At 35.9% G+C, this 23,791-nt stretch overlaps 1 protein-coding gene across 1 annotated transcript in view; it reads right to left on the bottom strand.

Moving 5' to 3' along the window:
• Positions 1-424: 424 nt before the first annotated feature.
• LOC108241414 (leucine-rich repeat transmembrane neuronal protein 4) overlaps positions 425-23,791 on the bottom strand; it is a 92,786-nt gene continuing 69,419 nt past the window's right edge. The window contains exon 3 of the mRNA XM_017425535.3: positions 425-5,940. Within this exon, the coding sequence (XP_017281024.1) occupies positions 5,617-5,940 (324 nt within the window). The 3' untranslated portion in view covers positions 425-5,616. The remainder of the gene's footprint in view (positions 5,941-23,791) is intronic.

A 23,791-nucleotide genomic window follows, 5' to 3' on the forward strand; every position in this document is an offset into this window, starting at 1 on the left:
GTATGTGGTACAATATTATGATGCACAAGTGGTTTCAAATATGTGACTGTGCTTCCATTCCATTTTGGACAAATGAGGTGCTTTTGCATTTCAGACTGGTTTAATCTTGATAATGTTAAAAGAATAACTTAAAAATCCAAAATTACTGAAGGGAATTGAGAATATAAAGAAAATGCTGGCAGAGTAACGCAATCACTGCATCAATTTTAGAGCTTCCAGACAATTTAAGATACAAAAAAGGAAGGAAAAAAATGAACTTGCAAAATTACCATCTTCCCAAAGGTTTTAGTTTTATTTACTGTGATTTTATGAAGCTTCATGAACAGAAACCTTTATGAAGCTCACATTGGCTGGAGTTGGCTACAGCTGGCGAAAGCTGCTCACAATTATCACTCAAAAAAATAAATATGGTAAAGAAAAGCACTGCAATTTCCACCTTTATAGTTTTATTTCTGATATCATCATCAAAATTTTTACAAAACATTTTCTGACAATAATGTACTCATAGAAGAGCCATATTTTTGCGCTTTGACCAGGTCTCCACAAAAAAAAAAAATGCTTTGTCTAAATACAATAAAAATAAACTAAAAATAAGAAGTCAAACCAACTACAAAAACATTGCAGCACATATTTACAACTTACATAAAATAAAAATAATTAAAAAATGTTTTCTGCAGAAAATGGATGAAAAGGACAATGGAAAGCATTTTAGGTGCCAACAAAAATAGAATAAATATTAGAAAAAATAAACATAAAAAAGGCAAATAGTTTGAGCCTGCAGGAAACAAAAAAACATTTTTTTAATATTTTTTATATTGCTCTCTGTCAGGCTCCTTCTGCTTGCTTTCTCTGAAGTCAGCTGTTGGACATGAATGCAGCCCATTTAAATAAAAACCCTTCTTTTCTTCAGAGCGTACATTAAATCCAATTAGGGCTTTGTCAGGAAAAAGAAAAAGTGTGTTTCCCCCCGACAGAGGTTAATGATCATGCCTTTCTTTTCTGTGCCACCTCTGACATGAGCAATGGCAGAAAAACAAAGTTGGGACAATTCGGGTCGAAGGTTAAAGACTTTCTGCTAATGTGAAACAGCGTGGAACAATAACAATCAATGGGGAATGGGCCGGCCTGAACATCAGTAACGGTGATGTTCGTTGAGAGGAGGTAGAGGAGTAGGTGCTTTTGGATGGCAGATACAGACACACACAAAGAGGCCATGTACATGCAGGGTATCTCAATCAATGCTTCTGGTCTCTCTTTTGCATTGCAAACATAAAATGTGTCCCTACCATTTCTCAGTCCAACTACACACAAACAATAACAGAAACTTCAACAGGAAATTGGCATATGAGGAGCATTAGCTCTTCTCTTCATGTGCACATATGCTGACTTAACTCAACTGTGTGCTGTAGGAACATACTCCAGAATTGTCTGCTGGTAAGACACAGATGTATGGCAGAGAAGGAAAAGCAGCAAATCCATGTCTGGCTTGGAATTAATTTTTTAAAATCTATTTATCAGGTAATAGATTATGGCCTAGTGAACCGTCACAGATGGCCTTGGGTGAACTGGAATGGATGGGCGTGTCAAAACTTGCGGCATTTTATTATCGTTTATCATGGTTTGTGTGCAGTTTTTTTAATTATTTTCTTTTTTCTTTTTTTTTTCATTTTCTTGTGTCTAGAAGTGTTTATGCTTGGTTGTTTCTGTGGTAAAGACTGACAAGTCACAGTGGACTCTTGGTAATAGTGTGAAATATTATTTATGCATTTTTGTATGAGAGCATGCATAATACATACAGTTCAGAAGATCCAAGTGTGCCTTTTGTTTAAGATGTGTGTCCTATGTGACTGCATAATTTCTGTATATGTGAGGCTTTACTGTGTCAGAGCTTGTTCTTAAATTGAAAATAAGGAGGCCTTTCAGAAAAAAAAAAAAGTTTTCACTAACAGAATAAAGATCTAAAAAGGTCTTACTATACTAGTTGTAACTGTATGTTCTTTCTACTATACATTACGGTTTCATCAATTTTTATCTAACCTTTTTTGACTCTTCTTTCTGTGATGTGTATTTCTTCTCAACATAAATATTAGAATGTAAAAAAAACAACAACAAAAAAAAAAACTGCTGTTCCTAAGACCATTGTTCACCCCACCTGAAGCAAGAAGAAGATTTTTCAAATCAAAATAAAATGAATGATTTCTGTGAGGTCTTGAGCCCTAGCTCAATAAGAGGATGGGTTTGGGGAACTTGGGGTGTGAGAAACCATTTACAAACAAAGCAGAACTGAAAGTAAAGCCGGTTGGCACTGAGAGGCTTGCACAGCCGGTCCTGGAGTTCAGCTCAAACATGCATCATTAGCATGCAGTGCTTGTGCTTCCAGCTCTCTGATGGCTAAAGAAACAGACAAAAGACTGGATAATTACTGGCAGCAGGATTTGAAACATTCTGCTAAACATATCTGGTTTTATCAGGAAGGTAGTTGTGATTAATCAAATAGGGTTTAGTAACCAATGTAATTGTAAACACACTTATATTGAATTAGTCATTCTAATTATGCATGGGTGGCTGAAACGCTTTAATCTTAAACTTAAGCATTTTGGTTGGTCTGAAACTTACAATGATAACAAAACAACTGGAAGTGGGCTTCAACGAGGGACTGTAAGAGGGTTGGTTTGTGCCTGGTGAGCACCCAGCGCAGTGCTCTATGCCTCACAGCCTGTAGTGCCAAGGAATTGTATTTCAGGCAAGACAAGAGCAGGAACAGGTCAGCAAAGGTGATGCTTTAACCCTCCTGTGGCCTTCGGGTAAAATTGACCCGGAGTTACAAGGGATTCTCTTCTTCTCTTCAGTTATGGGGGCTTATAGGAGAGTTAAAAACACTGATGTTGTTCACAATGTGTGCTGCTGGTTCTAGGCTATTCCCGGCAGGAAATATATCCCTCATTGTTTGCCTCTGTGTCAGTGTTTCTCCCTAACTGGACAAAGTTTCCCGATATATAAACATGCGGACAGAAATAGAACAACGTTAAACAGGTTCACCTGAGTCACCAAGCAGCAGACATGAGATTCAGGCCAAAGAGTTATTAGGGGTGATACAGAGCAAGGCAAGACAATACATGGATAGAACTGAAAGAGCTCCCATTATAAAGACATTGGCACAGCTGCTATTACAAAATAAACTCCACCAGCACGATTAAGCAACCGTAGTGAGTGAATGAACTGCTTTTTTATGCAATGTTCTGTACATAAAAGGGATTGAACCCTTTTTAGTTGTGATGCCATGTGAATGGTTGTCACTTGTTTTGGGTGTTTTTTTATTGTATTTTTTTTTTATCCTCCAGTAAAACGTTTAACAAAATAATGGCACATTAAAACAAACACTTTTCATCCTTAAGAAATTCTTTAAATGGCAGGTAGTGTTGAAACCCTAAAACAAGAAATGGGTGAATTGCAATACAAATAACACATCATGCGACCACCACCTGAAAGCTAAACTCTCAAACATGTCAAAATAAAAATAAATAAATAAAAATTGAAAAAAAAAACATGGATTTGTGAGGTTTGGCCTTCTGAGAACATCACAATAACAAGGCTTCCAATCTTTCCCTCTTCTCAAGTAAAATGACTGGATTTGAGAAATAACTTCAATAGCATTATTTTCATTTAATGATATAATCATGAAGGGAGCAGATAGAAAAATAGTCATTATTGAAACAATGAAAGCATTACATTAGGAACCTCCTCACCGAGTCATCTTGGTAATATATTCCCACTGGAAAGTGAATAAGGCTCCTCTTCTGTTCACAAACAGTTTGCGTTTAGAAGAAGTTCTTTTTTTTTCTTTCTTAAAGATTTATTATTTACAGGATAATTAAGTTCTATTTGATTTAGTCATTTAGTTAGTCTTATAGAATTTTTTGACATCATCTTTGAACACCTTTAAAACTTAGTTTCATACCAAAAACAGAAAACAAATAAAAATATTTCCTTGTATCTCTTCCTATCTTGAGGATGCTTCAACCTTTAATCCCTTGCAGTTTAGGCTGTAGATCAGTCCGTTGCTTTGTTGTAGGACCAAGTATAGCTTCCACTAATCTCTAGACTGAGCTAGAGATGATTTCTGATGGGGCATCACTGCTGTATATGAAGTCCTCAATGGATCTGGAAGTCAATGACGAGTGATGCTTCACATGGTGACCTCTGGGTTACCGAGTGCATAAAACTCCAATGCAGTGGGCACACTTTCAGAGAGAGAGAAAAAAAAAGAAAGAAAAGAACATGTCTGGCAATATTCCCAGTACGGTCCACGGGTTCGTAAGCAGGTCAAAGAGAAGTCAACGTGCTGGTTCAACATGCCCCCAATCGGCAGCAAAGTTCTCTGTAGCGAACAGGAGAGGAGCACGCAATCTGAGCATCGCCAGCCCAGCAACATGGTGCTCTTCAGATAGTCCAGTCTGATGAAAGTCAAACATTGACTTGACCATGTTTCAGGTGACGATTTGGGGCAGTGAGAGTGGTTTTGCCTTCGGTAGAGCAGACCTTCCCAATAATATTTACACTCTTTCACTCAGTTGAAGTTTTTTGTTTGTTTTTTTTTCACACAAATTCCCCACCACTGCCTCTCTAAAGGAATACTGAGTCATTCAGCTGGGATATAATCATATACAATAATTTGATTTTCTTACTGTGCAAAGGGATCTTGAATGTTGTATTTATTTTCTTTAATTTTTATTGATCTTTTTTCAACATATGACTTTTGCCACCGTTGTACATGGATAACAATTAATCAGATGTTGATAGGGTACTGTTGGGTGACCATAGAATTGCATCAAATTTTTAGGTAAACTACCTGACCTGATCATTATCTCCGAATGATTTGCTCATTTGTAAAGATGTGACCAGGTCTTTGAAAACAGTGGGAGCTTTGGTGTCAACTGTAAATTGATAGACTTGTTTTGTGTTTTGTTGTACAACTGATATTTTATGCATGTGCATTAAAGAAAGGTATTAGTAAACTCTTTGGTTTAACATGCACATAAATTGAATTCAGCACAACATTCAGAAAAAAAACAAAAAAAAAAACAAACAAACATCAACAAAACAAAGTCTATATGTAGTAATCTGTAAAACAATGATGAAGGTCTCCCTTTGTCAACAGCTTTTGAATTAAATTTTAAATAATGATAGTGTGAAGCCTATTTCACATAACCTCAGCTTTATCTCTTAGCTCTTTAGTCACTTCTCCCTCCTCCCTTGATGATCGAGAAATTGTATTTATTGCACTTTTCCTTTCACTCTTGGCCCAACAGAATTCGTTTGCCACCTCTGTGAACAGGTACATGCTGAAAAAAATCACCTCTTGTGAGTCAGTAGCTTTTAAGGGTTTTGCTTCCAAATGCTTTGAAAAGAAAAATCTGAATAATCAGTGTACCGTCATACTGTATGTTAGTGAGATTGTGTTTCAGATGTCAGATCCCTCCAGGCATAGTTTGAACATGTAGTCCTTTAGATCATGAACTAAAAACAAGGCCCCACTGAATAACGCCTCACCTGCCCCTTCATTTAAAAGTCAAAGTGAATCACAGACGCTTGGCCCACTTTCAACAACCAGATTCACTAGCGTCCAAATTTGAGCGTGCCAGTGCGCTCGATAGGAGGAAAAGGACCACTGCTGGGAACTTCAGTTTGTGGTATGAGGGGAGGTGGAGGGGAGCGGGCCCCTGGCACAGGGGCACCTATGCTGGCAGCAGAGGGCACAGCAGGCAGGGCCACTGTCTGTATTGTGCCCCTATCACATGGCCCCAGGTCTTCAAGTCCCTCCAGGCCCTGAGGTGGGCCTTCGTAGCCCATGTTGAGCCGCAGGGGTTGGTGGGCCTGGCAGTAGTCTACAATAGGCTGTTCATAGCGATAGAAGGTCAGAGCTCCCATCTGGTGGGGGACCTGATAGGAGCGACAGAAAAGAGGAGGATAGGGAAATGTGGATGAAGAGATAAGATGGAGAAAAAGACACCCAGATAGAAAAGGAAATACAGAGATGAGGGGAAAAGAAAAAAAAAAGAAAAGATTAGCCAGAAAATCTGCATCAGTGTCAGAAATTTGATCAGATCACAACTTCCAGAAATGAAAAATTAGAAGAGTGGCTTTACATTTTGATTAATTTATCATTCTCAACAGCATTGAAGAAGACAATCAGAATCTGTTGTGAACAACTCAATTTGATTATTTTTCTCATCATTAGTTAGTAAAAAAAAGTAATCAAAATAAATAATAAAGAAATATAATAAAGTCAAGGAGTGAATAAGATAAAATGCATACATTAACAAGATTAAACAGTACAATAAATAAAAAAATAAGGTAACTCCAATGACCACAACTGTTTTTTTTTCGTGTGTATTTTTTTCCTTTTTTTAATTTTATTAAGTTTCTCAGATGATATTTAAATTTTGCCTCACTGTTAATTTCATTCACAACGGTTCATTGAGCCTTTGTGACTTCAACCTAAAGTCAGTTTGGCAGGTCACTGTGAATGTCCTCACATGGTTTCCACATGAGCCTCTAATCATCCAAAGTCTGTTGGTGCACAAACCCTAACAAACAAGCATTATTACAGCTGCGGTTTACCAATGTGAGAAACATAATTTGTGAAAACTACAGTATTCTTTCTGCCCACGCTTTGTACCATAATGCTCATTGTCACTTTGCTTTGCATTTGTAAGTTTATGAGTAACACACACAAACCACATTACACATAACAAAACCACATGTGCTTTTGAGCTCAAACTTTGGTGTAAAAGCTGGAATACAGAACCTTGCACCATCTCCAGAGCCACACAGCCTGTCTCACAGCCAGAAGCACTTGTCACATCTGGCCGTGTGTTTGGACTTGTGTTCCCTCCACAGATTAATACACAGTCCCAAACAAGCAGATGAGTCTTTCACGACACTCTGTCTCCCTAACTTTAAATCACACACTTATTTGCCAATTAAGAGATCTCTAACAGGCCGTGAAAAACAGCAGGGTGAGATGGCAGCTGACCTGGAATAAATACTCCAGGCTGGCGGAGAGACAAATCATCCGATCTGTACACGCAGGCGACAAGAAGCGCGCAACTGCGGGAGCATTAGATATGACACCGAAAACAATGAATAATACAACCCCTGACTCTTGAGGCAGTGCTGAAACAGAGCATGTGTCACAGATGTACCATTCTTCTTGTATCTTTCTTATTTTTAACTACATCCACAGATCAAAGTCTGGTATCTAGAACACACAATCCTATTCTGGACAAAAATGTAATTTACTGGCAAATTTCTTTACAAAAAAAATAACTTCAATCAGACTTTTGCTTTTATTGTACCAAACTCCCATAGAGCAAACTTTCTGGGTAACATCACACTGAAATGAAGATAATTATATTTCTAAGGTTTCTGCTGTCACTACCATATCATGAAGATGAGACAGATTTCATTTGTCTGTTTTCAATAGAACTGATTACACTTTTCAGTTTTCCCTTTTTGACAAGATTGACAGCATCAGTTTTAGATGCTGATACATTTAATAAACAGATGGCACATACAATATAAACTACTTATTTCTAATGACAACATGTTCATTTTGGTACAGCTGATCTTTATATTTCAAACAGAAGACAAATGTGAACTAAAATTCAAAATGTTATCCAAAGTACAGTGGAAAATATTTCAGTAAAACTGAATCAAAACATAAGAAATAGGTCATTTTTTGCTTTTATCAATCATAATAAGTGAAATTCAGCCCAATGGCAATGTAATGATGATATGCATTTCGAGAAAAAGAAGGAGATCAAGAATTTATCCTACAAACATTGGCTCTGATAAAGCCTCCCTGAAGGAATTACCACTATTTTTATTTTCTAGGATATGACAAAAGCACATAATCGCAGTCAGGTACTGTTCAAAACGTATTGTTTTTCTAGTGATAATATAATAAGTAAAACCTTAATTTCCAGAAAAGATACTTTTAGTTCAGCTTTTTTGTTCCACAACACCTTTGCACCTCCAGTACCTCTGTTTACGTTCTCTACCTCATTTCTCCTCAAATGGACTCCATTAAGCAAGGCTGACTCATTACATTATGGGCACTCAGTGGATTACTCCCCTCGTTCCCCTTTTAGTTTTTAAAGCCTTCCCAAACGCTGCTCCTGTTGCTGCCACACCTCCACTCCTCACCCATCACACACCTCTGCTCTGTTTTACACTCCCTGACCACGACCAATCAGTTAATGAACGTACATTAACTCCCAATCATTTCAGTGGATTCTGTCAAATTATCCAAATACAAATCTGGTCTTTTGCATGTTACATACTTGCAAGTGAATGTCTGAAAATGTTCTGTAACAGATGAAGGGTTAAGAAACAAAATTAGACTCCAAGAAAATGTTTAACACACACAGTGTTTTTATTTTTTAAATTTTTTTAACATTAACATTATTTTTGCAGCTAATAAATATATATGAAATGTTGAATCATTCCTTAATGGAACACAGCCTCACTTTTGCCAGACAAAATATAACCAAAATGCTTCTCACGTCAGCATCTGTAAACAAAAGGTGCTTTTTTTTCCAATTCGTAATTGTTGCAGGGTCTAGTTGGCTCATTGGGAATGCTGTCAGACTCTTTGCCTCTCAGCATTAGGGCATTAGTAATTCTTCACACCCTGTGGTCTTTTGACAGTCAGATATGCAAATGAATAACAGCTGGTCAGGCTGGCAAACACACATTTCTTTTATCTTTCCAAATGTCTTTAAAATAGGTACTTTGAGTAGTTCTTACCAGCACTGATGATTATTTCATCAGCAAGTTTTTTTAATTAACTATTTTTTTCTTTTTTTTTTGCATTAGTAGTTTCTTAGCTTCACATTCTTTGACTCTTTCACATTATTTGTTTTTAGCCAGCTGGATTGATGTCCGCTGCATCTTGTTTTTTTTATATAAAGTTGAAAAAAACAGTTCGATTCTAGAAAATCTAATGTGTCCAAGAGGTAAATCATCGATTAGGTATGTTATTGATTAGGTGCAATGATTGGGCCAATGTGTTAAAAATAAATAAATAAATAAAAATCAATGACTGCATTCTTCACTGGATCATGTGTAATTTTAAATTAGGCATAATTAAGGTTTTACATTCATAAAAAAAAAAAAATGAAAAAAAACAATTGCTTTCCAGTATCTCAGCTATTATAATATTCCCTAATAGTAGGTTTTGACTTGGCACTGATCATTTAGTCTTGCTCTTCATACATGATCATTGGTAGAGGCGTGTTTGTAGCATGCGTATGTTACCCGTTTTTCCAACAAATGTTCCTGTAACCACTCAGCTGCATAACATAATATTCGCAATATCACAATCATAACAGAATCAATCTTGCCAGGCTCTTAGGTATCCATTTGTGGCAGAAACACTCACTCACACACAAAATAGGTTTTCTGTAATGGCAGCATCAGATTTTACTGGAAATGTTACTATGATTTAATAGTTTTAAAGGTCATTCATAAACAAACAAACAAACAACAAAAAAAACAGGTGTATGATTCATTCACACAAATATGCACCACCTGGTAAGTATTTGTGAAATGATCTTGTTTTAGTGTAACCAAGTCTTCTAAGTATCTGATCAAACATTTGGTGCATGCTTCTGTATTTTTTGTATTTTAATTTTTATCCAGTGTTTTTTTTATTTATTTATTTTTTCTTTCCAAACATTATTTACAAAGAAGGATGGGTAGGGTGAGATGGAGGCTGATGATTGGCTGTTTTGACCCTAAAGGGAGCAACTGAAAGATAGAGAAGAATGCAGTTTGCTGGTTTGATACATTTGTCAGGATCCCTTAGAATAACAAATTACTACTAAATAAATAAATAAACTGAAGGATTTAGTGTTGATAGATGTGGAAAACTGAAATTTTGAACAAACCATCTAAAGAGTTTTCTTTTCGTTTAAATATAATCACAATCAAAGAAAATTTGACCTCCCCACAAGGACCTTGAAATCTGTTCAAAAGCACTCCAGAATGATGTTGGCAGTTTGCTGATGCTTAAGAGACACCTTTATGTCTCTTTTTGAGAAGCCATCAGCACAAAATGAAATTATAGTTAAGTATAGGTTTTTCTTTGGGGTTTAGTTCCCCCTCAACCTTTCTCTAAGTTGTTTCCCTCTCTATGTCAGATCGCTGATGGAATGGTGACCTGTTTAGTGTGTACCTTGCTTCTTGCCCTATAGCAGTTAGGGCAGACTCCAGCCACCTACGACCTTGAACAAAATCAGGTGCATGGATGGATAGACAAACAAACAGACAGGCAGCAAGAAAAACAGACATTTAACCCTCTATGATCTCACACACCCCCACATTTTCTCCACAGAAAAGTGTATTTTGTTCATTTATTTTCACCCAGATAATCACATACACACCATTTGAATCACCTTCAGTGGTTACTAAATAAGTATTTTCAAAATCTTTACATGACATGGTATCAAACATGTAATAGGAAATTACAAAAAAATAAAACTTCATTTGCCCAAAAACAACATTGTACCATCATAAAATATCATAAAGGCAATACCAGGGATATGAGATTGGAATACAAGCAGGATGAGAAATTAGCAAGTAATTTGCAAGTTATTTTTTGTAAGGAAATAAATATACATATATACACACACACACACACACACACACACACACACACACACACACGTCTGTGCATTCATAAGAATACGTATTTCACATGGTAGATGTGCACATCATGACATAATACAGGAGATGAATCCACACATTTTCTATATACCATCAAAAAGGTATAAAGAACAAGTGCTACTGCCAGTTGGTGAGAGTGAGGTTGAGGTAACAGTGATAAGGAAGATGATGTTACAGTGGCTATCCGGCAGGGAGAGAGTGAGGATTGAGAGGAAGATAGAAACAAGGATGAAGACAGAAGTACCACGATAGCAGAAAATGAACAGGATCCAGATCAGAGTGAGAATGAGGAATTTGGTGATGATTAAAATTGAGGTAAAGTAGCAGGCTTGATTAGAGTTATTATAGTACATGTAATTTGTAACTTTTTTCTATGTCCTCTATGTTGTTTTTGTGTTTGTGCTTGACATCATAATGCATATTTTAGAGGGTTAAAATACAAAAGAATTGGCCCAACATTTATGAATTATGTATTTCAGATAAATACAGAGGAAAGCTTATTCTCTTGAGACACTGGCATTAAAGAAGGATGAAGGGCTTTGATGCACCAAACCTTTTTCTTTTTTAACCTTTGGTCACATTTAGGTTCCTTTACAGCTGTCATCACATTAAAGTTCACTGTCAAAAAATGTCAAACTTGACAGTATTAAAAACAGCTTCAGCGTGATCTGAAATCTCAAAACCTCATGTACCACTATAAGTCTCAACACTAAAAGTACTTGCAGAAAATCTGTTGTTCATCAAGTGCTAGAGCTTAATAGGGTGCATCATTATGTGTTGTATGCCTTGGCATTACCTATCAGATGACATTAGCATGAAGAAGGAAATTAAAAAAAAACTCCCTCATGCTAATTTTTACTTCTTGAAATCTATGTGAACATTACCTGCATGTGTTTCAGCAAACAATGACTGGCACCATACCTCCTAGTGAACCAGAATACTTTATAGGGTAATTCAAAGCCTCTTAATTTTGCACAATCTGCTAAAAAGACATGATAATCGTCACTCTGAAATCTGTCCTCACATTGCTTTTGTGTTGATAGCTATGTACATTTTATAAATCGTGAAACACTCAGTTTTGTGTCATTTTTGAAAGTGCTTGTGAAATGAAGTCATATTTTTCATGTCAGGGAGACCGTGCATCTTCCATAACCGGGGACTATAAAAACCATAATCAGACAACTGTAAAACACTTCCTTATGTAGATACACTGCCATTTTCACAACAGCTCTAATTTGTTGGAAGTCATCAGTGACTCTTAAAAGCCCCAAATCCCATAACTTAATTTTTACTGCTTTCCAGTGCCCTTTAGAAGTTTTGTTTCGTTTTGCCTTCATGCTTTTATGAGTAGCTATGGAGGAGTCAGCGGTGCCACAGGCGCACAATGCTAATGCCTCCACAGGCTTTAGCAGCATTACTGTTCAAAAGTCTGCTGTTTTTCCTGCCAAACACTTTGATCCTCTCAAGTCACGGCATTGTGGCATGTAGAAGCATAACAAAGTAAAAAGAAGATGCAAAATACAGCCATTAAACTGCTTATTTGTCTTTGCTTAAAAAATAATAAAAATCCTTATTTTATCTTAATCCCATTGTCTGTAAAACCTTGAAGGGAGGTTGAAATTGTCAATTTACAATTTTTTACCGTGAAATCTGTGTTTTCTTTTCTTTTCTTTTAACTGTAAGGAACTGACAGTTCCTTCACTTCACTTTTTTAACCTAATGTTTTTATTTATGTATAAAAAGGTACAAAATTTATTGTGGGGAAAAACAGAAAGAAAGTATAAAAACTTTACAATAAAGTGTTTTCCCTGTTCCAACATTGACCTTTTTTAAGTCTTGAGATAAATCACCATAATTCTCTTTGGGTCATTTATATTTAATGTCGGCAGTAATTCATATTTGATGTTGGCTTTTGTTGTTTATATTAGGAGTTTTTGCATGGCGATAATATACAGCTTTGTGTCGTTGTATAAAATGTTTGCTGCAGCTAAGAACCAAAAATGCATTTCTCATAGCAGCAAATTAAATAAGTGCGCAAAGGCCAAGACTGAAAGTTGTAAATATAATGGAACAGGAAATAATGAGTGGGCATGTTAACATATTGTGATACTCTCACCGCTTTTAAATCTATTCTAATTTAAACCTAATTAGTCACCAATTTGTTTTGAACCATAGTTTTGGCAGCAGAGATGGCATTAATGGTAGTGAGAGTGATTTACTAGGGCGGCATTTCTAGCATGTGCATGTTTTTGGATTTGTTATCAACATATGATGATCCTACAGGCTTCAAATTATGGGTAAAGCACACAAAGTTATTATTATTATTATTATTACTATTATTATTATTTAAGAATACTTCATTGTTCTGGAATCATGTCAGTGCATAACACTCAACTACTTTCCTCAGGAAAAATAAATAAATAAAATCTCAAAATAAATATTAATGCCTTTAACAACTGTAGCTCACAGCATTTAAAAGCTTTAATAGGTTTTCTTGGGTCTAAGTTGGGATTATGTTTTCAACAGTTTGACAGTTTTCAATTATGAGCATGCAAATTAACACAAACCCCCTCCATTAATTCAAATCAGTATACCATATTCATGCAGCCTCTGCAATGAGTAAATCTTTCAGCAGGACCAAGCGTGCATGTGGTTTTTATGTGTGTTCGTGTGTGAATGACTCTGCATCGCTGCGTGGGTGAACCACGTCTTTTAGATGTCTGCTGCTGTAGCATGCGGGGGTTGTCAGCTCTGCTCAGATGTTGCTAGGCGGGCATCAATGACACGAAGCTCACCAGTCAGCTTTTCACCAGAGCAGCGTGTCTGAGGAGGTGTGAAGATAAACACCGTCGGCTTGTTTTCAGACAGCCCATTTGGATGTGTAAATGCATGTGTGCATTAAAGAAAACAAAACAATGCAATAAATAAATAAATAAAAATGAGAAATCACGACCAAGTTTTAATTCACAGTGCATTTCTATGTAACTAGATAAAATGACAAAAAGTAGTACCAATAATATAACAGGAATAAAAAATTAAAAAATAAAACTTAAACCAGGTTTTTGAACTTGGTTGAAAAAACAGGTTTTACTCAAACATCTACCTAATTTTTCTGCTGTTTATTTTTTACCAGATGCTTGTAATACTAGTTAATTTCTGATGAATTTCCTTTGGCAACAATCAGGACACTTTCTATAAGACTGTGAGATTAGATTTTAGACATTCTGTAATAATTGCAGAGAACTTTAAAAATGAAAAATACATATATGAATAAAAAGCCAATGGACACAACTAGTAAACACTGCATTCCCCACATAACACTCCATGCTAAAAGTTCCCACTGCAATGACTCAAAATGACATCTTTATTATTTTGTTCAGATCTTTCCTGGATTCAAGTCTTTATCAAAGCTGTTCTAGCTGATATCTGTAACTTTGACTTCCCTCTCTCTGGGATTTAAGAGGCCTCCCATAACTGTGGTAGTTTAGAGCCAGTTAACTTCAGTGTCACAGTGTAAATCCTTGACACTTTCTCTTGGAATTGTGTGATAAAATGAGCCCACCTGTTCACATTTTAAACTAATTGATTCTATAAACAAGCCCTTAGCCGCCGACTAATTCCTTAATGATCGAAGGTCATTTTATGTGCAGTGACTCTTGATCACAGGTCTCAGACACTACACACTGACAGGCAAAGTTGCAAATGCATAGAGAAATTTGCTTGATAAGCTTTTTTTTTTTTAACAAAAAAAAGTCAGAGGAAATACCGTGGAAAGACAGGGAAGGAGAAAGGAGGATTGAGGACCCCTTCATGCACCAATGAGTGCCCACTGTCGGCTCATCACAACCGCCTCCCGTTCTACACGACGTACAGTAAAGGAGCTTCTGCAGGCCACAGCAAATGGGCCATGAAATGTTACTCAATGCTCAACACATTTCTTAGCACGGTTTGCTCTCTCTCTCACACATGCACACACACACACACACACATATAGCACTACACACAATTACAACAACTAATGAGGGCAAAGGCTGAATATCGGTGGAACAATGTAAATGAGAAAGAAAACTAGCTGTATACAATAACCTCTTTTTGATGTTCCAAGTTTATTCTGACTTTCATGCTGTCTTGTCTAGTAGTGTGATTGGGGTACAAAACTGACAATTTTTTAATTTATTTATGACTTCTTTACAATATAAAACTGAAGGAAACATGATTTTATTATAGTGACTTGTTTGTATAAATTTAGTAGCAGATGAAAACAAACAAACAAAAAGGCATTACATTTACTACTTCATTTACATTGAACATATTGTTCTTTTCTATGTAATATTTTTAAAATTAGATTAAAATGGAGAGTAATTTTAGTATCCAAGATGCAAATTCATTATTTTTGCTCAATATCAGCATTGATGGAGGAATTATATATTCTCTCTGGGATGAGAATGCCTTGGGATCCCCCAGGAGGAGCTGAAGAGTGTTGCTGGGAAAACAGATGTCTGGGTTTCCCTCTTGGACCTGCTGCCTCCGCAAGCCGACCTCAGATAAGCGGTCGAAGATGGATAGATGGTTGGAAAGATGGATGGATGGATGGATGGATGGATGGATGGATGTTCAAAATCATCTATCTGGCACAGTGTCACAGATTATGTGTAGCACTAAACAATATGTTGATTAATTTTCTGTCTGAAAACCCATCCTACTTTTTGTCTGCTAAAGTGTTTTTCTCTGATCATCCCTTTCATTTTTTTCTTTTCATTTGTTTTAAACTGCACTTGCATTTCCCATTTCTTTGTTGTTCCTCATTCCATAATTTCTCACTTTTAGACATCTCTTTTCACATATTTGTCAAAAATAATTATGAATTATGTGGTGTAATTGTAGTTATTTTAAAAGCTTAAACTTCTCTACTTCATTGTCTGCCATCCACAACTTCTAAAAACTAATCTTTGACCTTACTTTTTGGCTTGGAATATCCTAACGATTATAAAAAGTCCACACAGTTTCAGTCATCTTCACACTCAGTTTCATTTTTCCTGAAAAAAAACAGTGTCTAGGCTGGTCTGTGTTATTTTTTTTATCTCAAAAACAAGACAAATGATGCCTGTACTAGCGATGGAAAAAGTCGAAAAAGAAAGTAAGGTTATACATGAGTAATGGGTCATCTTCTTGTTCAATGATAAATAAATGTGTTGCCAAAACATCTTGCACAGCATTTCTTCAAAGGAACCTATGATAGCAGTAATTGTATTGCATTTAGTAACTAGTACTTTAGCCTTTCTAACTCATGCAGAGTCAGCAAGGTCTCTTTTTTTTTGTTCCAAATTACCACTGAATCTGTTAGGCAGATTTTTCAAATAAGCCATTAATCGACCCTCCCAGAGAAGAAATTAAGCATCATAATGATTATTGATCATTTCTATGATTATAAATGTTATGTCATTGCTTTATTACCTCAATAAAAGTAACTTTTCAATATTAAGTAAATATATACAAAATTATATGACCCATGACAGAGAGGCTGACATTAAATCTAGGTGGTGTAAAAGTGTAACCTTACAGCAGGAGCTGTGTACAGCTAGAGCCATCTGTGGCAATTTATTATCTATATACATGCAAATGATCAAAGTCAAGGCACGCCGGTGTTATTTCATGGCCTAACAAACAACCCTCAATTGCTTCCAGCTCCATTTATACTGTAAATCGCCTGCACACATTGACGAGTGTCCAAATGCATATTAAGAAGGCAAAGAGACTAGCTGAGAACAATTTGTTGTTTCATTTTTGCTGTCCCATTAAAAATGTGAAATTCTAAGACCCCTCGCTTGGAGATCCTTTGCGTTAGGTTTTGCTTCAAGTCACGGAGGCAGAGAGTCTGAGTAATGAGCATGACCCAACATAAACGCTGTGTGGCCAACTTGGCTCTGCACTGGGAGCATCAGTCGCACTTTAATCAGGGATATTGGGGAGGAGTGTGCCTAGGAAGGCATGCCGAGGCTTTTAAAGACCTGACTAATAAGATATGTCAAAGGGACCTGGGTGCAGTCAGTGCAGGTTTGCAGACCCTCCCTATCGGCTTTGTATCCAACCTCACTATGCCCGGCAGCAAAAGCATTTGAACACAGATGGTCTTTTAACAAAGCAGGATCTTCTCTGATACAAACAAACAGAACCATGTTTCTCCAAGCAACATTTGACATGTTTTTAATTTTTTTTTTTTTTTTTTTCAGTTGCATTTTATTTCTTTGTTTTCCTCTCAGCATAAGGTCGAAGACTATTTTCATTTCTTCTTTTTTTTTTTTTGAAAAAAGTCCAACAGAGTTTCAGCTTTCAAATCAACACCCTTTCCAAATGAAATGTGTTTATACTACTCAGTTTTTATTTTAGCTTGGCAAAGAGCTCCTTATCCATAAACACACACAGGTCAGATATGCCCATTAGCAAATTAGGACCAGGTGTCAGAGGAGATCAGAAAGCAAGAGAAACATAGTCGCACCAGGGAACCAACTGTGGAAATAAAATAAAAGCTTAGCATTACAACAAAAAACAAGACAACCCTATCAAAACACAACACAAAATTTAAAACCACTGAGACTAAAACCATGGATATTACAAAATGAAGAATCTATATAACATGGCAAATGCACATGCGTATATGTACTGTAAATTTTAATTTGTCCTCTTTTTTATTGTAACACACATAGAAATAGTCCTTGGTCTAAATTAGAAATATTACATAAATTAAGTTAAAATACATTAATGGCATGAAATTGTGTAAGGGGTATTTCACACATGAATCTATCATTGCATCTTCGATCAAATACAGTAAATATATCTGTTAACAATTCTACCTTCCATCTATTACTCAGACTGGCTTTGTTGTGTTTATTGTCTGTGCAGATTGCCGGAACCAAAACCAACTGTGACCTTGGAGGAAGTACGGTAAAGTCACAGTCAAATTTATTTGAATATTGCATTTCATAATTTGAGACCAAATCAGTATGTTAGAAATTAAATAAATACATACAAATCTTAAATAAAATAAAAAGGTACATTCTATGGGCAGGTTGCCAGTCTAACACAGGGCTAGCAAGTTTGCCTTTCACCTGAGGCCTGTGTGGAGTTTGCATATTCTCACTGTGAATGATTAAGTTTTATTTAGGGACTCCAGTTTTGTCTCACAGACCAAAAACATATATGTAAAGTAAAAGCGTGAATGATTTTTTTTTTTTTTTTTGTGTGTGGCTCTGTGATGGACTTGCAACCTGTCCAGAGTGTACCTTGCCTCTTGCACAATGAAAGCTGGAGTTAGACACCAGTTCCCCTGTGACCCTGTATGAAAACAGTGAGTAAAAAACAAACATAAAAAACTAAATAAAATAATGAAATAATGGATTTTTTTTCTTTACAACTTATTTACTTGGTTTCTGTCTGGTGGTTGTGTGTGAATTATTATTATTATTATTCTGTTAATAATGTGATACCCATAACCAGTTTTTTGCCCAGCAGTGTCAGCTGGAAAAGGCAAGTGATAAATGTTCATCTGTACCATATTGTTAAAATGATACCAGAATAAAGGTAAATACATTGGCATTAACTCTAGTAACACATTCTACCTCAAAAACATGATTAAAACATGATACTTTGCTGCATGAACAACTGAACATTAATTTCCTTAAATTTACAGCGACAAGTTTTACTGTGTACAATTGCACACAGACATGCATAAAAGTTCAGCAGAATCAAAGCCACTAACAGAAATTAAAGCGATAACAATTACTTATTTGGCAGTAATTATAATAGATTATGCAGTGTTGAATTAATGAGGAGGCGTATGTTTTCATCTGAAAAGGTAATTAGCCACAGGACTCGAGTTATCGCAAGAAAATCCAGGTCGTTCCAGGGGATCCCTTGGGGGGACGGTTTTGCATACGCTAACGGCAGAGCAAATCCCTCAAGAGAGAACCTTTCCGCTGAGAAACTCTGACCTGACAGTTTCTTTGAGGCTACAACATATCTCGTCTGAATTTTAATAAGAAGCAGTGCAAATGGGATTGAGATGTAGTCTTCCAGAAGCAGGAATTTGTTGAAAATAAGGTGTTTGATCACTGTGTGCACTGTGATGAATGGTTCTTTTATTTACATTAGAACAGATACATTTAAATATGTAACTCTACAATAAAATGTATGTCTGTCTGTGTTTGTATACTTTTATCTATAGCTATAATCATCAATTTGAGGCTCATGGGCCAACTCTGGCCCACAAGCTCATCGTACTGGGCCTGAAAAGCAATACACTAATAAATCAAAAGTAATCAGACACAGTAATCACTTTGTTCACTCATAACATGTGATCAGACCTCAGACTTCAGATGCAGGCTTTCTGAAGTCACAGGGTTTGAAGAAGAGCTAAAATGTGGAAGGTCTACCTTTAGGTTCAGTGTCTGTCTTTTTTGATGATCTTAACTGTTAAGTTTTTTGAAAATGTGCTATGTAGTTGGAGCAGGAGTTCACTGCAGATGAATTAGTTGAAATATTTGCTCCTTGTATGTGCCTATTGTAGCTTCATTCAAATGGCAGTACAGTAAACCCATTTTTGAGCAATACATTGCTTTTTGTGTTTTTTACATTATCTACCAAAAAAAACTTTTGTCAGTTAGTTATATTAGATTTACATTGTTATGCTATTTAACATTTTTATTAATGTATCAATTGTTTTTGTTTTACATATTTATAACTTATTCATGGTGATTTATAGGTTCGGTTACAATCAAAACTTCTCAGTGTCCCCCCTCTAAATAAATAAATAACATTGTATAGCACCTTTAAAAATTGAGAGCAGGGTGAACCTATTTGTAGCAGAAAAAAATAATATTAAGTAAAACGAACCCATTATAATTACCAAATCAAAGACGTAACCAAGTACAGCCAGTGTTTCTGTTGATGTTGCCATTCCTAGGTTTTTGTGAGTCTGTGTTCTCACAGCTGCTGTAGGGGCTGGGTATTGTAATTACAGATGTCTGCACTGTAATTTGACCTTTGGTGCTTTTTCTCACCCCGTACAAGTGGGAACAGACATATCTGTCTGTCACGGATACGAGGAGAAAAAGTACAAAAGTGTTTTCCTTTTCCTCTGTTTTGCTCTTTTTCTTAATGAGGGTCAAAGACAAAATGTTTTTTTTTATATTGTTCAGCCTTCAATTATAATCAGGGCTTCAGTTGACAGAACTGTGCAGAGATTCATGAGCTGTGATAAAGAAGTCAGCTTGATAATTTATTGATGACAAAAACAATACGTTCACTTTGTTATTTAGCCACATCTTTTAACTTGTAACTCACGCAAAAAGAAGAACACATGTTGCTGAAAGATGAGACAAGTAAACACATGGTAAAGACTGTGTTTGCCAGACAAATAATAATAAAAACTGCTTGTATCCCCAATTCTCAGATAAATATTTAATCATATAGCTTTTTCAGATGGCTATTGTTGTGGAGCAACAATATTGAAATGTTTTTTAGTGAAATTACTGCAACAGCTCTAATGGCACCCCCTCCTCCTTTATGTTTCTCCCACACTACCTGGTATGGTATGCAGCAGGATTTACACATGCGCTTGGAAATGCACGGTCCATTAACATAAACCCACATACAGTACAGTAACCCTTGAGCAAATAATATTCAAATGCATAACGTTGGAACAAAATAAAAGAAAGACACAATGCTTTCAATGAAAATACAGGTAATTTCAAGGACTGGGGAATAAAAAGTTAAGGGTTTGAAGAAAGAAAGAAGATTGTATATAGAAATTTGTGTGTGAGTGTGTGTGTGTGACGGGGTGGGGTGGGGTGGGAGGGGGTCCTATTACATGCTTTTATAATAGTATACCTGTTGTAGATAGCTCTTTGAATAAAAAAAAAGTAAATTAGTTCTGAGCACATTGATGAGCCAGTGGCTAGTTTGAGTATGGTAAAAATCAAAGCAGATTTCTGCCATCTTAAAAAAAAAATCAACACTCATTTACAAGACTTCAGAAATTACACTGCCGAGTCATTCACACACAAAAAAAACAGACCAGTTAATTTTTTTTTATTCTAAATCCTCAAAACCCCTCATTAGTATTTTATATTAGAAAAAAAAATAACTCATAGCTGCAAAACTTAAAATGACTCGTTTACCACCTGCAGAGTTTTGTGCGGTGCAGGATTCCATGGCACTTCTGTTACGAGATAAGGTTACATAGCCGGAGTAAGAGAATCAAAAGGAAGCCAAAACCTGACAGAAATTTTAAAAAACAAAATACCCCAGTGTGGCACACTATGGCCAACAGTCAGTCTAAGCCTGCAGTGATGTGTCTTCATGCACTGTCAGGCTCCATGTCACTGCCACTCCTACATCTCCAACTTGCATCATTCGTTTTCTCTTTTCTGATAGCTCTCCCTGCTTTTACCATTTTCTAATTTTTAAGGATGCAAATCCAAACCAAATATGATCTTAATTTAATAGCTGCATATATAATTGTGCAGTCTGTGATCAACAAATACTAACCAAGGTCCTATAAAGCCCTATTTTAATCATTTGATTTGATTTCACACTGTTATGGTGTAAAACTTAAAAGTTAGCAATATTATTACAGTGTGCATTTTCTCATTAAAGATGATCCATATATATATATATATATATATATATATATATAAACAACACATGCATTTTGAGCTGAAACTTAGTGCTTTGTCTTGAGGTAAACTGTTGTCATGATTCTATTTTCTCAACTCAGAGAAATGCGGGACAAACCTGACAAGCCTATCCTCTGGTGACTAGCTGACTAATGAGCTGGCAGATTGCAGACACAGCTGACATATTGCGGAAAAAAAATCAGATAAAATAAAAGCTCTTTTGAGCAAACCTTGTCATATCTTTTGTGCTCGGAACTAATAAATCGTTTAGCTGTGAAACTCTCTAAGCCGCAGTTGTCTGAGCTGGGTGGGGTGTCTGTCCAAAGAAGTGCTCTTGAGTCCATCTTGGTAATAGTAATAGATAGCTTGTCAATACTCAAAAAGTTGTGTCACTCATTCAGCCAAACTGTAAAGTTATTAAACTTCCATCTTTATAAAGCCAAAAATCCATGTGCTGTTATAATCAGAAATGTCTTTTCATTTTTTCACTTCATGCAGGTCCACAATACTGGCTGCTATAGACTGAAACTGTAATCCTCAGTTCTACTCAAACCCATGTTTTAATGACTGGGTTGCTCAACAAAACACATAGACAAACGAAGCAAAGCTAATTTCAAAGTGCTGACTATTAAAACAAAAATTCCTAACATAACATTGCAGCACTGTGAGAACAACACATGCAACACAGAAGACAGGAGTGATCTTCAGCTAAATATGGTTCCCGCCTGAGTTGGTTCTGTTTCCATTTAGTATAACAGACAACTTTAATATATCGGAACTTAGGAAATTATGTCATACAACCACATCTGTCTTAGGGCAAGACCATAAAACCCTTGAATGCCGATACCCAGCTTCATACCCTCTTCAGATAGAACATGTACTTGCAGGGGGTGATAATTGTATTACAGATAATAATAATAATAATAATAATAATAATAATAATAATAATAATAATAATGCAACATTATTATTTTATCATTTATGTGTCCTTTTAGAGCTAGAGATACTTCTTTAGATTTATTTTACTTTATTTCCAAGCCCATTATTGTGTCTGACCTAGTTTCAATTCTAGTGGAAGTTAACATGAAAAAAGGCTGCATGGATAATTACAAGGCAAGTGCATGGATAGGTGTTTGTGGAGGTCTGACCTAAATTCTTTGTTATCACTGGTATTATTTTGATTCCTTTATTTTACTGTTTCACTCTGCATTTCTTTCTTTTCGGTGGTTATGCAAGTCATGATTTCTTTTTTTTTTATTCTCTCTTTTTATGCTACTTTAAATTTATGGGTTGCCATGTTCTAGTCATTGGAGAATGGGATTTCGAGATTGTTGTTGATGACCAAGCAGGCAAGTCCTTACAGAAATCAAATACCCTTAATTTAACATGTTTGTCACATCTGATGACATGGGGGAAAACAAATGAGGACATGTAGAACTGGGATGTCAAGCAAAACACATACAGAAATATGTACAGCAAAGTGTAAACCTCAAGGTAAAAATTAACACATGGGAGAACTGATGTATGGGAATGTATATGGGGTTCATGCATCCGTATTATGAAATGTTCTAAACCACACATTTAATATGTGCAAAAGTCACATTTCACATGAAACGTTTATTCCCCATGAGTTTCATATGTAATCATATAGGTTCCACATGATGGTCTACTTGGATTGGATGATCTAAAATGACATTACCTATATGCAAAACCCTTTTCACATGTTTCACTTTTATCAAACTATTTTAAGATGTTTTAACTTGAGATTTTCCACATGTGATGTGTACTTTTTTAGTAAGGGAGTTTACTGAAAAATATATAGAGATATTTAAATTATTTATTTTTTTCCTCTAGTCAGTTTTAAGTTCTTTAAAACATGAATGGCATCCAACACCAGAAAGACCAAATTTGTTTTGTTCCTACCCCTTGTGTGACATTTAGATTTTACAGAGAACTGACAAGCCTGACAGTTAATATCTTTATCAGTTTCTCAGAGTTAAATAATACCCCTACTGTGCAGAAGCGGTTGCTTGCCAACATGAAGCTAATGCCGATTTGAATGAAATACAAACTGAAGTGAAACATAGGTATACACTTCTTAAAAGTAATAAAGGTGCCTTAACTGATGTGAGAGCTCTGAGGAAAAAAAAAACTGCTCAAAAACTATCAACTGGACAGCATGTGTATGATTTCTACCAATGAGCAGGCATATCTGTGTATTTGAATCAGCCTCTTATCAAATGCCAGATACTGGCTGTTTTTGGTGTGGAACACACCAGTGTGCATGACATGCTGCCTTCTGATGATACTAATAGAGCCTTATCACATCTGAAGAGCTCAAAATACAGCACACTGTGTGGTGCAGGAAAAAAGAAACAAAAATGAAA

The sequence above is a fragment of the Kryptolebias marmoratus genome, linkage group LG14, assembly GCF_001649575.2.
Source record: "Kryptolebias marmoratus isolate JLee-2015 linkage group LG14, ASM164957v2, whole genome shotgun sequence".
Lineage (NCBI taxonomy): Eukaryota > Metazoa > Chordata > Actinopteri > Cyprinodontiformes > Rivulidae > Kryptolebias > Kryptolebias marmoratus.